At 45.1% G+C, this 17,415-nt stretch overlaps 1 protein-coding gene across 1 annotated transcript in view; it reads left to right on the top strand.

Annotated features, from left to right (window-relative positions):
* Positions 1-16,687, top strand: part of kcnh5b (potassium voltage-gated channel, subfamily H (eag-related), member 5b) — a 236,730-nt gene extending 220,043 nt beyond the window's left edge. The window contains exon 11 of the mRNA XM_067991044.1: positions 15,711-16,687. Coding sequence (XP_067847145.1) covers positions 15,711-16,655 — 945 coding nt within the window. The 3' untranslated portion in view covers positions 16,656-16,687. The remainder of the gene's footprint in view (positions 1-15,710) is intronic.
* Positions 16,688-17,415: the final 728 nt, after the last annotated feature.

The following is a 17,415-nucleotide window of genomic DNA, read 5'->3' as shown; positions in this document are numbered from 1 at the left end:
TATAATAGCAAAAGGATATTAAAGGATTCCTAACAGAGGGTAAAACTGAGAATGAACAAAGAATAGTTAAAATGTTTAATGCTTTTCAGGATTCATTCATGCTCCGTTGATGGATCTCAGAGCAAATCTCTCCCGAGTTTGCTTCAGGTTTGGAGGCCCCATTCACACTGGTACCTCCAAAACCCAATCTCAGCTCATGGGGATTCCTTTGGTGCTGACATCATACAGACACTCATTTCAGTTCTTTATTGGTTCAAAATTTACTTTTATTTTATCCTCAGGGAGGTGGAGGGGGAGATGAATAATTGGAGTTTCTTTTTGGTAATTTATTATTTTCTCCTCTTGACGCTGCTAAAACTCAGCCTTTTGGATCTGAACTGCAGCAGACTGGATTTACACTGCTCTCTGAATTTGGGTTTGAAACCAGCAGATGCTGGGAATAGAAAGTCAGGTCTGGGGATCTTTCGATCAACAGCCACCCTGTTTACACACTATCGTTGATGTTATTGCGAAGCTGGAACTCCCTCACAGCAATGCTAAAGATGATGTGTCGATGCACCCTCACAAATGGATTCCTAGCATTAGAGGACTAAGCTATGAGTGAAAATTAGAGAAATTGGGCCTCTTTTGCTTGGACAGAAGGCACAGAGAGGGGACCTTATTGGGGTAGAAAAGGTGATTCTGAAGCATTGCATCCAAGTATGCCATAGCAGTACAGTGAAACCTGTAAATTAGGGATATCTAGGGGACTTGCATCAGGTGTCCTTTATTTGCAGGTGTCCTTATTTTCAAAATGGTCATTGTATGTACAGTAAATTATCTGGGACTGTCAATGAGTGTCCCTTTTTTGGAGGTGTCCCTTTGTACAGATTTCACTGTAGTATAAGGAGGCATAGGTTGAATCTGATGAAAGGCAAATTTAGGACTGATGTTGAGAAAAATTTCTTCACACATAGAGTAATCAACCTTTAGACGAGAAAGGGTAATGGAGGAGTCATTCAAGAGCCAGTTGGGGGAGAACTATAGATTTTTTCCTTCTTGCGTCATATGTTAAAATGAGCCAAATGGCTTTCGTATCATCTATATTGATCTTATGTGAATACAGCTTTTCTTTAAACTGTTTGCCTGCAATCTATATCTACTTTAATGCGGGAAAAGCTCAGCAGTTCAGGCAGCATTTTCTGTTTTTATTTCAGATTTCCAGCATCTGCAGTATTTTGCTTTTGTTTTTGCACTTGTTGGGTCTGACTATCCATTGTTACTGTTTTATGGTGAAAGATTGCTAACTAAAGGAAGCCTGGGAATAACTATTCTGTGTAGGACTGTTCCTGATGTGACGTGGGATTCTGCTGTAGTGGCAATGTGCAGTAATAAATGTTCACCGACCAGCTTCTGCAATCACCATGCCACTTGAGTGAATCTTAAATTTAAATTTAACATTTCTTCCCATGCAGCCCAAACACTGCTGCAGGCCAAAGTCCTAATGGACAGGGTGTTCCTAGTTGGACAAGCAGGAGGAAGCTTACCAGTGTCCTGCTCTGCTAAGGTGTATGATTTTATTTGGTTAAACTCCAGCAGTATCCCTGTACACACTTTAGAGCCCGTAATTCCTAGCTGTGCCTACTTGTAGCTAAACTCTCTGGATTTACATAAGTGAGATTAGGCAGAGTAACATTTATACAGAGGAGCATACATATTAAATATTCAGTGCCTCAGGGACACCATCTATTATCACATTTTTGGTTCCATGTGAAGCTGTAAACATTGTTTTGCTCTACCCACATGCCTTTAGTTATTAGGTACTTATACATAATGGGGGAAAAATTGGACAGGGCCTATTATTGGGCAGGGGTAGCATGATCCACTATTACCCCGCGCCCAATGGCCCGTGCGCAGGCAGGACAAGAACGTTGTGAGGCCTGAGGACTTACCTTCAAGCAGCGTTCCGAATCAGGGCTAACGTGAGGATTCAATGCAATTTGCACTTTCCACCAGCAGGGGGAGCCCCAATCTCAAAGGCAGGCTGGCTTTTAAAAATCTAGTAAAGGTAGCTGGTATCTGTTACTTGCTGAAAATAACAGTCTGCTCTCTGCAGGGAGTCTGAACGGAGATCAGACATCGCGCATGCAGAACAGTGCCTATGTTTACAAACTGATGAGTAATGTTAAAACATTGAATAAAAGTTGTGTACCACTAAATCTCACATCCTCCAATCTGCACGCCAAACCTCACCAATCTGCCGATCTGAGTTTGTACCAGGCCTGTGAGAGTGCGTGCACCAAGGTTCTCTGCTGATGCTCTGGAGGCCTTGGTACAAGAGGTGGACAGAAGGAGGGACATCCTACATCTCCGGTGGGGGGGGGGGGGGGGGTTTGGAAGAGGCCCTCCAGACATATACCCAGAAGGCAGTGGGAGGCAGCGGGGGACAAAGTCACACAGCATCATGAACATGGATGCAGTGCAGGAAGAAGTTCAATGCTTTGACATGAGCAGTCAAGGTGAATGAGGTCAACTGTCAAGTGGCGTTTCCTACCAACTACACCACTAGCCGCATCCACTGCTCCACGCACTACCCCATCACCCACATACCAACAAGCTCTTTCCATCAGTACTCAACTCTTCCAATCAGATGCTTCCTCTCACCCTTACACATTAACACAGTTGCAAGCCGTCCGCCCACAACTCACTGGCAGCTATTCAACCATGACAGGCACATTACCCAGACACACGTTCCGCTTTCTTGCAGGAGAAGGTGGTGCATATCAGGAGGCAGCAAGTGGCAGTGACATTTAGCCCCTCGAGCCTGTTCCACCATTCAATGAGATCTTGGTGGACCTGTGACCTAACTCCATGTACCCACCTTAGCCCCATATCTCTTAATACCCTTGGTTCACAGAAATCTATCAATCTCAGATTTAGAATTCACAATTGAGCTAGCATCAACTGCTGTTTGTAGAAGTCCATTCCAAACTTCTCCCACCCTTTTCCTAACTTCACTCTTGTACGCCCTGGCTCTAAATGTTAGGCTATGTCCCCTAGTCCTAGTATTCAAGTATAGGAGACCTCCAAAAACAGTTACAAATGTCTCAACAGCCAGAAGCAATAATCCAGCCACTAACCTGTAAATCCTGCTTGGTCCCTTTAAATAGCACTGCTGGAGGGTCCTCCAGGCACTCTAAGACACGTTCAGATGGTCGGGGTTAAGACTGTACGTTGAGTTGAGCATTAAGTCCCAAAATGGTGTCTATCACTTTAAATCAGCGTTACACACTGATTGTATCCATTTTCTCCATACTTCACATACTTCAGACATTCAGTATTTACGTATGCGCTAACTCCTGTTCCAAGATGAAGTCCGGCGCTCGTCACGCTGGAAACGGGCCCAATTTAGCGCCCACAATTTCTATTCATCTGAAAAATATCATCATTTCCTGCAGTATTGTAGTTACAATTTAGTCAAAATGACAGCATATTAGTGTTTTTTATTGCTTGATAAATGTAGTTCATCCTGCACAAGTAAGCATAGAATAAGAAAGGGGCAAATCCAACCTACTGCTTCCATGGATCATTAACAATCGACCTGATCAACCTCTTCAAAAATGGAATATTTAGCATTTTGTTTTAAATTGGGGAGTGGAAGAATTATTAGAAAAGCACCGTCTGCTAAAAATTACAAAAGTGTTTAGCAAACTGCACACTCTCGCAAAACAGCCCAGGAAACTTACTTTTTTTTTGATGGGGCCAGGAGCAGCCGAAGTGTTTCCTCCTGGGCCCACAAAAAAAAAGAGTGGGCCACTGCTGGCCTGTCCAAGCCCCACCAGGAATTGCCTTCCCACCCCACCCCACCCCCTCCCCCGAGGCTCTGACTGTAAGCCGGCTCAAAGTGGGAAGCAGTCAAAATCCCACTTTCCTAACTGACGAGCTGTAGCGGGCACCCACTTGGCGCCCCCACAGCTCAACAGCAGAATGTAAAATGATGCCCAGGTCTCAAAACGGCTTGGCCTCACACCGGCAAGAATGGGCAGACTACGGACGCCCTCTGCCCGCCACCTGCCCTTTCTTTGCTGGTACTTAAAATCGGCCCTGGTGCCTCTTTTACACAACCATGAAAAACTTGCTTTTAAAATTTGTATTTTTCATCAAAACATTACCTATTGAGTTAGTTTATCCCTGAGGGCAAATGGTTAAATGCGGTATTAGATCACCATAAGTGGCACTGGAGTCGTGGTCCAGTGTCCCTGTAATTTACAAATGTGAGTTAAAAATGACTGGATGCAAAGTTCAGAAGCCTGTAAATACATAGGCCCAAAAGACCCATGGGCCACCGATCCTGGCATTTACACCAGAATCGTGATCGCTGGTGACTGCCGCTGCTGATCCTGCCGCAGTATGCGGGCTCAGGGGGCGGTCACGTGATTTACTTGTCCCCTGCAGGTGCCTGCACCACTTGGGACGCATGTAGGGTGCCTGCCTTGAGCAGAAGGCCACAAATCGCAGTATAGATGCCCAGCCAGGGAGCAGAGATTCTTGGGGCCCCATCTCAGGAAACTTCTTGTTTCCACGATAAGGAGGCACTCGAAACATTTATTTAAAATGAAATTAATGCCTCCTCTTTGGGGGTCGAGGTCTTGATCCCAGCCTGGACCACCAGATGGACCCTACTTCCATTATGTGCCAATATGCCAGTACCACCACCAAGAAATGCTGGCACCCTTTGAAGGCAGTGAGAACTTCCACAATAGGGAGTCCTTGCCCCCTCTGATGCCGCAGGCTTTGTAAGGGGCAAGGCCCAAGGGAACTTTGACATTAGGCCTGGCATATCTGGGTCCTGGCCTAGATTCTGGTGCGCTCCCGCCTGAGCTACTGTTGGAAAGGCAGAAGATCTTCAGCCTTATAATCTTAAGAAGCAATTTAGAGAGCTTGCTCAACTTTCATCGTTATTTTGGTCTTTTGTTTTATGAATTAAACTTTTCCTAATGTCTAGTTGGAATACTGCTGTGTGACATCTGTCGTTGGCTGGTTTTCGGAATTGTGTGCTAATTAGTCTCTCAGTTGCAGGGCCAATTATCTTTGCAGTACTATGAAGTAACCACAATTAGCCCCACAAACATTTTTTGGCCCAAGGCGGCAGAAGTTCTTAATTTCCTATTGGTAAAGTGATACACAAAGAACATTGATTTTTATGGCGAAAATGTACTTTTTCTATTTATCAATATACATCAGCTCAGATCGTGTTGTTGTGCCAGTACTGCCATTACCAGAAGAACTATTCAGCACAACAAACTACCATTATTGTCAAATAAATTCAATGATTAATGAACAGCAAACCAATCCTGAACTGAAAACATTAAGATCATAGTCTTTCAAATTACAAGCACTGCGGAGCAAGTCTGTTCGTTTCAAAGAGTGCAGGAGGATAATAGATGGCTGCCAGTGAGATATAAGACATTATTTCAACAGAGCAATTTTAAATATTTCATAAGTGGCAGTGGTAAAGCTCTTGCTGTTTGTAAACACTGTACAACCCGAAGACTGAAATAAAGCCTTAAATCACTGATAGACACTTGTTTACACAATACTAATAGATCTCCCAAACAGTTGCACAGTGGAAATAAAGGATATGGAGCCTCTGTTACCTAGCTCTGTCACTCCTCTGACTTTCCCTTCTGCTTCTCTCTCACTCTCTTTTTCTCTTTCTTGTTGGCTTGGAGGTGGCTTTGCACAGTGAGGAAGGAGTGCTGATGGCCCCTCCCTTTTTTACCTCATTCCCATGCCCCAGTGCATTCCCACTCTTTCCTAATGTTCCCTCATGTGCTTTACCCCCAACCCCCTCCCCCCGACCCACCGCCCTCCTGCTCTTTGCTTTGCCATTTCCTCCGTCCCCCAACTTCCCGTTTCTTCCTGTTCCTCCTCGTCCCACATCCTTCATCAGTTTGACAATTCAAATTTGGTTTTAAAAAATCTGGAAATAAAAACTGATATCTGTAAAAGTGACCATGAAGCTGACAGATTGTTGTAAAAATCCAACTGTTTCACTAATATCCTTCAGGGAAGGAAACCTGCCATCTTTACCTGGTCTGGCCTACATGTGACTCCAGTCCCACTCCAATGTGGTTGACTCTTAACTGCCCTCTAAAGTGGCCTAGCAAGCCACTCAGTTTATCAAACTGCTACCAGCGGATCAAGAAGGCCAACTAACACCTTCTCAGTGCAACTAGAGATGGGCAATAAATGCTGGCCTAGCAATGGGAGCTTAGGGGGACTGGGGCTCGGGTGGGGTGGAGAGAGGGCGACTGTGGATGGGGTAGGTATGAGGACCAGGATTTTCTGCAGAGCCGGGAGCAGCAGCAGCAGCAACATGGTGAGTGTGAGCGGCGCCTTGAGAGTAGCAACCAGTAAAGGAGGTGAGTGAAAGCTGCGGACATTACAGTGGGTAAACAGTAAGAGATTGTTGGCTAAATGGGAACAAAGAGACGGAGACTGAGGATTCTCAATGGAAGTACCAAGGGGGAAGGAAGAAGGAAGGTTTTTGAAATGAGGGCTATTAGACCATGGGATGTTTCACCACAAGGCTGTTGAGGTGGAGACTAGAACATCATTTAAGAGGGAATGGGATAAACAATTGAAAAGGAGGAATATAAAAGGATGTAGGGGAAATGGGGTTACAGGAGAGTGTGCCGGCACCAGGAGCCTAATGACCTCCTCCTCTGCTGTAATTTCTATCATTCTATGAAAACTCTCCTTCATTGAGTCCGAGCCCAGGGAGTGGTTTAGACTTGTTGGTGCTGAGCTGAGTTTAGGACGATGTGCTTTGAGACGTTCCCCAAACACCGAGACCACTGCCCTTTGGTTCAGATCGGGCTATACTGCGATGTGTGAAGACCAAGTACAGATCGGCTGTGACTGAGGCACCTAGTTCAGAGTTGTCACCTTCACACAGAACTAGAGTCCAAGGAGATAGAGATGCAATAATATTTGCAGATGTCACGTGATCAGAAATCACATGATCAGGTGTCACATGGTCAAATGTCATGTGATCCGATGACAGGTGATTAGAATGTCACGTGATCAAACCTCCAGGACTGCCTCCAACCAGAGTTGGCAACCCTACATCTTCTACTGGACTTAGGTCTTCTAGGGAAGTGGGGTGGGAGATGAGAGACCAGGGGCTGGGAGTACCGTACCATGTGATTTTATTTCCAGCCAGTGATGGGTAAGTATACTTGTTGCCACAAAACCATCTATAATGGTAGGATTGTAGCGTAAAACTAATAGTATGTATTGATAGTTTAGCTTACCAGGCATGACAGACATGAGAAAGCATGACAAAGCCGTGACAGAGGCATGACAATGTACAAGATATAAGCGTGACAACATAGTGCACACAATCCCAACACTTTTACCAGAGATAAATATTTTATAGTTTTTTTTAAGAAAGGATCAAGATAAATCTGTGCTAGATATTGTCGACATAGTAACTTCTCATTCTCAGCTGTGCCTTTGAAGAAAACCATTAAGCAGAAGCCAAGCAATTTCATATAGGGAAGGAAGGAAATATCAGAACATGTGCATTACGCTGGGCTATTCTTGTGCTTCTTTTAGCAGAAAGTCAGAGCTGGGAACAGTTTGCCTACCCATTTCCTTATCAAATGCTGGGGAGGGTGGGGGAAGGTATAAGGAAGAGAAAATAAAATTGCCTATAATTGGGAGGGAGAAGATTTTTTTTCTTTTTTTATTGTTTTGTGACAAACATGCTAACGTAAATAATGTAGTTAACTAAAGGTCAGAGAAGTAGAAGACATTCAGTAACTGATCCCATATCATTCCAGTTTCCAAGAAGAACACAGTAAGTTATATTGTAAATAATATGTTATGAGAGTCATTAAATAATGCTGTGCAATGTGTGGAGCATTAAGACTGTGACCAAAACTGTAGAAAGATATAAGGGGATACTATCTGATTGTCACCACTGATGGTGGTGGTGCAGAATGGGCAATGGAGGATTGGAAAATTGGGAGAACGACCTGATCCCTAGGTCTCCGCTCATAACACGCTGTGGGTGCACATCCAACGGGGAGAGTATATGGTGGCTAGATAAAACCCTCATTGAAAACACACGAGAGCTTTGTTACAATACCAAAATCATTCTTAATGATTTGCAGATAAACATACATGCAACTTCCATTGATTTTCACCAAGAATGTGTTGTGTATTTTGTTTTGCCTGTATAAAACAGACCTTGAATGGAGGGTTGTTTGGCACTGACGGAAAGTTAGTATTTAAAAAAGGAACTGGTGATTTCTGAATTCTGCAATTTGAAACTGTAATTTGAGTGAAGCTTTGTGCTGCTTCTTTTGTGGCAGGTTATTTTTCTAGCTTTTGAGACAAGAGTTTTAGCAGAGATATTTTTAGTTGCATCACCTTTAATGTATAACATGGGCGTTCCAAAGGGAATGGAGAAAGGGATACAAGGCAGATTAGATTAGAACTGTGATGAGATGCTAGCACCCACCATTATCCATAAATTTGCATCTACAGGTAGAGGCACACCTAACTTGGTATGTCTGAGGAAAACTGCCTTCGCAGGCACAGTCTTACTTAAGAGGCAGAGACAGACTTGTGTTGTGTCCTGGAAACGGGCCTCCAGACAACCTCCACCACTGAAATGGTGCTGCCCAATTATACCAATGTCATCACAGCCCTAAGCTTTTATGTCTGTGGCTTATTTCACATTGCCACAAGGAACATCAGCAACATCAATCAATCTACAATTCATAGACGTATCATAGATGTATGATGTGTTGTCTGTCAGGACAAACAATTTCATCACTTTCCCCATGGACAACCAGCAGTAGGGTGAGAGGGCATTGCAGTTATTTGGATGCCAAGATTCCCCAAAGTCCACGATGTGCCCAATGTCCAACACTTCTGTTTGCAATACAAAGCTTCCCATGACAGATGAGAACTGAAGACGAGATCTGGAGCAACCACAGACGGTTTATAGCACAAAAGGCAATTCAGCCCATTGTGCTTGATTTTCGCACCCGCGATCGGGTGCGTTCATGGCGGGGGGGGCAGCGAAAATCCGGGAATCCTTCTGGGTTCCCCACTGACGCACTGACATGCGCGCGCAGTCCCTGCATGTGGGACTTCCGCTGGCAATTAAAGCCGGCGGGGTGCCACTTAAAGTACTTAAACAGGTACTTCAGGTTGTTTATAGACCTGATTGACCTGATAGTTTAGGGGGGCTGGGATTTTGAAATGAACTGAGACTGTTTCCCGTACTGGGGGAAACACTCCCAGTTCAAATGGACCTGTTGCAGCCATCAGCCTGTGGCAGCTGCAAAGGTCCATTTGACAGGTGGGGTGGGGGGGAGACCCTCACTCATTGCAGGAGGCCACTCTGTCACTTTGGACAAAGTTTGGCCTCCACCACCCACCTCCTAACAATCAAATGCATAAACTTGCACACTTACCCCAGTGTCCAGACCACATTTACCTACCTTGCAGACCCCCTCAAACTTCCGGATGGGGGCCGCCGTAGCTGCAGTCATGACCTCCTCGGAGGGTGAACAGCATCACCAGCCTTGCCGGCCACGCCGTCCACCTCTGACACGTGGAGCTCCACAACACAGTGCTGTGACACATCCACCTGCACAGCAGGAGGGAGGGCTACCGCAGAGAGAGATGCGTCGCAGAGGGCACTACCCTCGCCACAGGGTCCACAGGCTCAGCTTCCTGGACCTCTCTGAGCAGCAGTGCACATGGAGGCTCAGGGTCACTCGACATGTAGTCGTGGACATCTGCAGCCTTCTTCATGCCGAGCTGCTCCCAGCTGGCCCGAGCACCATCTTCTTACCTGTCGCTGTCAAAGTCACCACTGCCCTCAACAACCTCTCCTCCACATCTTCCAGGGTGCCACCGGGAACATCGCCGACGTCTCTCAGTCATCTGCACAAAAGAGCCCTGCAAATACACCTACACCCACTCTGCAGTGACACAATGGGTGGCATCAAGTGTGCGTGTTCATGGTGAACCCCATGAAAGGGACCTATTCCACAAGCCAGTCAAGAATGAGCAAGACGTGGCAGTAGTGGTGATAATAATAAGATTTATTGTGCATGTGAAAAAAACAAATATAAATGAAAAACATGACAAATCATCAGACACCCTTGTGCATTCCCTTTGTGCTCACAAAATCTTCGCCTTGCGTTTCCGGGAACCCCTACGTGGTGCTACCCCTGTGGCTTCAGCAGAGGTAGTGGCAGGTTGCTGTTGTCCATGCCCTGACCGATGAGATGCTTTGGGCCGACGCCCTCTGGGTTTGGGTGCCCGTGAGGGCCCCTCCAAAGACTGCTCCACCTGCACCTGTGCAGGGGCAGACTCGGCCACCTGGAGAGGGGGCAGCATTGCAGGTACAGGTTGAGAGGGGGGCAACGGGTGAGACGTGGGAATGCTTTGAGTGGCGTCCCCACTTCCATGTCCCCTTTTACCATCATCCCTCTCGTGGCCCAGGCCCACATCACTCCTTCCACCCTGCTGGACGGCAGTTTGGAGGACTTGTGTGAGGCCTTGGAAGGCCATTTGTAAAGTATCTGTCAGCCTGTTCAAGGCGGCAGAATGTTGCTCACCCTGAATCCGAACGGCCGTTGTCAGGGTCTGAATGGACTCATTGTTGAGCCGTGCTTGACACTCAAGGGAGGCCAGCCTTTCCTCCATCGCAGACATTCCCACACCTACCCGCGACACTATCTCAGAGATGCCTTCACGTCCCTGCAACACTATCCCGGAGATACCCTCCTGTACCTGTGCCACCATTCCCCTCATGCAGGAGTTGGACTTCTCCATCCTCTGCATGATTGTGGAGAGTGCGCATGGCACCTGTTCCAGTGCCTTGGCAATGTGCTGCTGCCCCTCGACGACGCTCCTTTTCACGGCTGGCCCCCAGGGTTCAGCATCTGGGTCCAGCTGAGCAGAGCCTGGAGAAGAGTGCTCCCACCAACGCGGACTCTCCACGGCTGCCCCTGCCACCAGGGTCTGCTCGTGCTCACATGCGCGTGGTGACTCACCATGTGCAAGCCCAACTAAGTGAGGACAGGGACCCACCGAGGTGTGTGTATCTGCGCTGGTGGATGCATGGCTCAGATGTGACGATAGACCCTCAGAGGCCGGCAGGTCCTCTGAGGAATCGCCCTCCACGGTCACGGCGCTCGCAGATGGCCCTGCAAGAGAACAGAAAGCAATATTAAGCATGTGGACAGATGTTAAGATGCTGCAGATGCCAAGTGATGCTAAGATCATTCGCTATCATGAGCGCTGAGTGTTAGCTTTCTGTCACCGGCCGCTTGTGCAATCCCAGCCTCGGCATCCGCCACAGACAGGCACTCCAGCGTGCGGCTGATGTCCAATGCCTGCTGCTCTGCGTCCGTTAGGACCACCTGGTGTGGCGGGCCCCCTCCGGTCCATGCCCTCTCCCGGGCATTCTGGCATCTCTTCTCCTATCAAGGCAAAACAGAGGCGTGATTGAGTGATGGTTGCATGGTGAGCCGCTGCATGCATTGGTGTGGGTGGGGTTGTGTGTGAGGGAGATGCATGGGAGGGTGCGTGTGCAACATAGCCATGATATTGTATGAGGATTGGGTTGCGTGGTAGTGTTCCAATGGGGACAGGGACGGTGAGTACGTGCAGGCAAGGTGAGGATGATAGTTGAGTGGATGTGAGGAGTGATGCGAGAGTGTTGTGGTGGCAGTGCAGAAGGGGTTATGTGGTGGTTGTGGTGGTGGAGGTGATGTACAAGACGGAGTGTGGGAGAATGCGTAAGTATACTCACTTTGCCTGACCTGGTTAGGTCATTAAATCTCTTCCTGCACTGGACCCAGGTTCGTGGCACATTGCCGCTGCTGGTGACCTCCTCGGCCACCTCCAGCCAGGCCTTCTTCGTGGTGGAGGGAGGGCACGTCCTCCCATCAGACGGGAAAAAGATTTCCCTCCTCCTCCTCACCCCCATCCAGCAGCAGCTGGAGTGAGGAATCCGAAAATCTTGAGGCAGCCTTCCCTCTGGCCTGCTCCATGGTTCAGCATTGGTTGTTTGCTGCAGGAGGAGAATTGGTGGACTGCCCCTTTAAATAGGGCTCCTCCAGCTGACAGACCTTGCTGCGCATGCGCAGTCCGCCCGCCGCGCAGCTTACCAGTGGGAAACCTGGAAGCAAAGGTAAATGGCTCCAATTAGCCTGCGATTGCGTGCGGAGAACACTGATTTCACCGGGCGCGTTACCCACGCGCCCAGTCGACCCCCCGCTGAGAACCCGCCGCCCTGCTAATATCGAGCCCATTGTGTCTGTACCGGCTCTGTGCTAGAGCAATTGACAAACTAATCCAAAACGAATCCCCGGTAAATTGCTCAGTTCAAATCTCTCGCACAGTTTGAGTAGAGCCTCCTGAACTTGTTTGTACCAGGAAATAGAAGGTCTGGGCCGTAAGAGGGCTGATGAGCTACATAAAGGTCAGTGTTAGTACCATCGTTTTCTTATTACTCTGCCTCATTCACTCATCACAAGTGTACATTTGAAACAATGCACCTTGAGGAAATTTTCACATTTACAATTTACATCTGGGTGTAAACTGATGGAGCGGATTGCCTGTCTGTTATAGAACCAATGCAATTTTCATTTCCATTGCTTTCAATAATGGGGTGGGGGGTGGCGGGGGAGATGGGGATGAGCATCAGAATTCTTCAGCGGCCCCCATGAAAAGTAAGTAGGGAATTTAAAAAAAAAAGTTTTTTTAAAACCCTTCCAATGGAGCCAGGAGGAGCACGGGAATGCTCCCCTTAATCCACACGTGTCACGATAATTCTCTCCCTCCCCCCCCCCCCCTCCCCCGGTGAGGCAGGTGGCCCTAAATTGGTTTTCCCCATCAGGCAAGCTGCCTGATGAGGCGTCACCAGTGCCAGCAAATGTATGAAGGTGAGGTCCAAGCATCAGTTTCAGGCCTGAAAATGGGCCTAGACTAATTTACACCCCATTACATTTTAAATAGAGATCGTAATGCTACTACTTCCCTTAAACACAATAGAAACATATTTTTATTTCTTCAACTGGTCGAAAGCCTGGGAATCAAAGTCACCTAGTTTTTTGGGCTGTGACTCACACTGACCAGACCCATTGCTTTGGGGAGTACAGATAGTTGAGACAGCATAGCTCCATGGACTCCAGCCCATAGATGAAGAAAAGAGTGTGTTTAAAATCCTCAATCATATCAAGTTTCTCCTTGAACAATTGTTTAGAAACCGAAACTGCTGCCTCTCAGTTTTATATGCTGATGAAATTTTGCCCAGACCATCCCCTTCTTTAAATTTTTATCACTGTGATAATGAAGTATCAGAGCAAATTAACTGGAGATAGACTGGTACTATAATAAAAAAAGTCACTTAACCTCCCCTCGAGATAACAGGAGGAGGCTGCTTCATTACTACCTGATGTACCCCCTTTGACTTTGATTTCATGCAGCCGGATAGCATTGTACACAATAACCCAGCATGCCTGAATGGAAAAAAAACATTAGACCAGGCACTGAATTAACCATCACTCCACTAAAGAGCAGTTATTATAAATCCCAGGCAATATTACACTTTTTATAGTACTAAAATCCACCTTTTATCTATGCCTTTACGAAATAATATGCCAGCCATTCAGTTTTAAGGAGGTTGGGAATATGAATCTCCAGAAGAGGAGCACATTCATTGTCAATTATACTGATAGAAATTAGTATGCACTGCAACAGGATTCAGCACTTAGCGCACATCAGAATAAACCTCACATTTCAATCTCAGGGTCCTGATCAGAATAATTGTGCAGTGATTCATCATTTTCTTATTTTTAAAACAAAACTAATCATTCTCTAAGCAACCGATAATAATGTATGTTAGTCCCTTGGGAGAATAGGTGGAGACATGTAGAAAACTGCTATTATGTATCACTGGATGATTAATCAAAACTGGTTTACTGTTAATTAAAAATAACAATTAGCATCTCAAATTGAAAAATAATTACATTTTCATTACTCAGTAGCACATGCCATGGGTTAAATTGTATTTAGCAAGGCATATAATAGAACTAATTGTAAGGCAAGTGATACTCATCGATGACAAGGGTAGGTTACAACAGAGAGTGCTCACTAGTTTATATGGTGAATACTGTAACCAGCAACACCAGCCTTTCCATTAGCTTGCTTCTTGGGTGATCTCGGGATTCTTTCTCCCAGGCAACCTCTGAATATTCTATCCCTTGGAATCAATGTCATCGTTCACGCTATGTCTTTCTGTGACACGTGCATAATTTGTTGGAATTACAGCATTTCACAAGACTGAGCTGAACAGATTTACTGAAGTGAACCTTCTTTTAGCTTATGGAGCCACATAAAAGTATAAGCATTTGTCCCTGCATCCTCACTGTGTTGAAATCAACACAGAATACACTATCTCCTACTCCAACTCATCCAAGGCTTCCAAGCCTCATCCTTGCCTCTTCCAGGGTTTCCTTGCTCTTATAATCTACAGGCATTTAAAGCCCAAGCTTGGTGTCAACTAATCACTACTCCTTCATTATCTAATCTTCTCTACTACTTTTTTTCTCAACCTTGACGGTGTCCTCCCTCAATTAAAAGATAATAGGAACCAGATAAGACCATTTGGCCCATCTTTCATATCCAGTTAATGGAGATCAATGTGCAGGGCCAGGACAGACCATTATATTCTTCCTCTTGATCAGTGTCAATCCCTCATTCTCTGTAAGCAATTTAATTTTTTGAATATTTCAAATGACACTGTTCACTGTACTAAGTGACAGTCTCTAAATAAGTTGACTTTAAGTATTAAGTATATATTTTTTAAAGTCGCACCAACAGTACCCTGGGAAAAAAATTCAGTTAAAATAATTGTGATTTGTTGTTCTTTCTTATTTGTTATTTTATTTTACTTAAACAGTGAGTGCTCTTGGCAGAGGGGTTTCCAAGGTCAGCAGTGCAAAGGGAGCAGAATTAATGTAAATAATTGAAATAACAGAATCACTGAAACATTCCAGGTTAGTTGCCATCTCCACTGATATTAAGTAACTCCCACACTGTGTCAAGATCTATCTTCTCCAAGTCATTTGCTGGATCTTGCCATTAACACTCAAAAGTGAAGTGCTGCAATTTCTCATCTACAGGGCTGGAATTGAACTGGAAAAGAAACATTTTACAGGAAAAATGCAGTCTATAACTGTGGTAAAATAGTTTTTCTGACCTACCTATAGAATCTAGAAACTTTTTCTGTATAACAGAAGAAGAAATTCAATGTTAAGGTATGTAAATTTTCACAACAGAGGTCAACTTTGGCCTGGGTGGTCCTAATGTTCAACCCTTGTTCCTTGATTTCTATATCAAATCTATATCACCACATTTTTCATTGAGTCACATCTGCTGCAGGTGCGAATCAAACCCGTCTGTGAGCATCTGAGAGCAGGATAAAAATTACTTCAGGTATCCCACTCATACATTAGGCTACTGTCAAAGAAGCATCCTGGCATTTTGAAAGACAATTCTCCTAATTTTAAATTACTTTTGTGCTTGAAAATAATAGCTATAAATTTGCTTGTGCAGACTGATGGGAATATTTTAAAACATTCCATTTCTGAACTGTAATTTTGTTTTTCCTCTGGGACTCATTACAGATCATTTTTCGAAAGATCATTGATGTAAAGAAAGAGGAGGAAGAGCGGCTGCGACAGAAGAACGAAGTGACGCTTAGTATCCCGGTGGACCATCCCGTCAGGAAACTCTTCCAGAGGTTCAAGCAGCAAAAGGAATTGCGGAATCAGGCGCCAGGGCATGGCGACTCAGACAGAAACCACCTCAAAGTGGAGAACCACTCGTTTCACAATGGTGCCTCTACCACTGGCATGAGCGTGGTGACTGTGTCCCAAATCACACCAATCCCGTCTTCCCTTTCATTTGTGAGAAATAATGAGAAAAAGCAACAAGTACAGCGAGAAACAGTGGAGCTGAAGCCAAATGGTCTGAATGATCAGATGTGCTTGAAGGTTAATAGCCCTATAGAGGTGAAGGCCGGAAACGGAAAAGGATGGTTAAGACTTAAAAATTCCGTGGCCTTCACTGATCCCTTTCCTGAATCAAGAGAGGAGAAGAAGGACAACTGGAAAAATGTCACCAAAGCTGAATCCATGGAGAACCTTTCAGACGAATCGAAAGGAACTGACTCTGAGAACAATGTTAAAAAGAATCCTTTGAGGAAAACGGACTCGTGCGACAGCGGCATTACAAAAAGCGACCTGCGGTTAGACAAGGCTGGGGAGATCCGCAGTCCACTGGAGCATAGCCCAGTACAAGCTGATATCAGGCACCCCTTTTACCCAATCCCTGAGCAGGCTTTGCAGACCACATTACAAGAAGCCAAAATGGAACTGAAAGAAGACATTCAGTTGCTATGCAACAGGATGACTAGCCTTGAGAAACAAGTGACAGAAATCCTTCAAATACTGTCTGAAAAGAATCTGGCGGAAATGCCTTCTGAGAAGTCTCAACGCCCCAGTCAGGAAATATTTAATGTTTCTAGGCCTGTAACTCCTTCATTGGAAGAAGAGGATGTTCAGTTTTAACTTAGAAATACTGTAAAGATTTAACTTTCACACAAGAGTCTAACCAAATGCACAAGAAGACTGCTTTAACAGTCTGAAGACTTTTGCATGTCCAGCTGGATTCTGGCCTGCCAAAGAAAATTGTTAACAGAAACATTGCTTGTAAATTATATAGATAACTGCATGCACATATAAAACCTCGTTTACAATCCTTCACTGCATATCTTTGGTCATTCTGTGCAGTGCAGTTAGTCTTTTGTTCTTTAGACTTCAGGGCCTGAACTGCCAATGGTTCTACGAGTCAAGCCTCTGAAAGACCTTAGGCTTGACAACTGAAACATTTTATCCTTATTGTGTGGGGAATTAATGTTTCTTCCCTCTTCAGAGGCTGTTTATTGCATGCTTTGTTTCTTCAGTATAAGAAAACAGATGCTGCTGATACATATATATCACTGTAAATTTCAGTTTACAGTTGAGAAATTTACAAACAAACTGAAAAGATCTTTTTTTAAAAAATCAATTTCATCACTTTAAAACCTTTGAGGGGGGAAAATAATTTTGACATAGAAATCTATCTTGATGGATGAGGGGCAATTGAAACCCATTGTAATATATATATAGTGTAGAAACTGTACAACTTCAACAGCAATGAAACAATGTTATGTGACATAACTATAGAGAAATATTAAATCATGCCAGACAGGTCATTTTTCTACTTGTAACAAATAATTTTGAGTTTCCTATAGATATGAAAATTTTATATGTTTTTTTTGTTTTAACT

This window comes from Heptranchias perlo, chromosome 10, assembly GCF_035084215.1.
Source record: "Heptranchias perlo isolate sHepPer1 chromosome 10, sHepPer1.hap1, whole genome shotgun sequence".
Lineage (NCBI taxonomy): Eukaryota > Metazoa > Chordata > Chondrichthyes > Hexanchiformes > Hexanchidae > Heptranchias > Heptranchias perlo.
The sequence above is the reverse complement of the archived record's forward strand: the minus strand, read 5'-3'. Positions and strand labels throughout refer to the sequence as shown.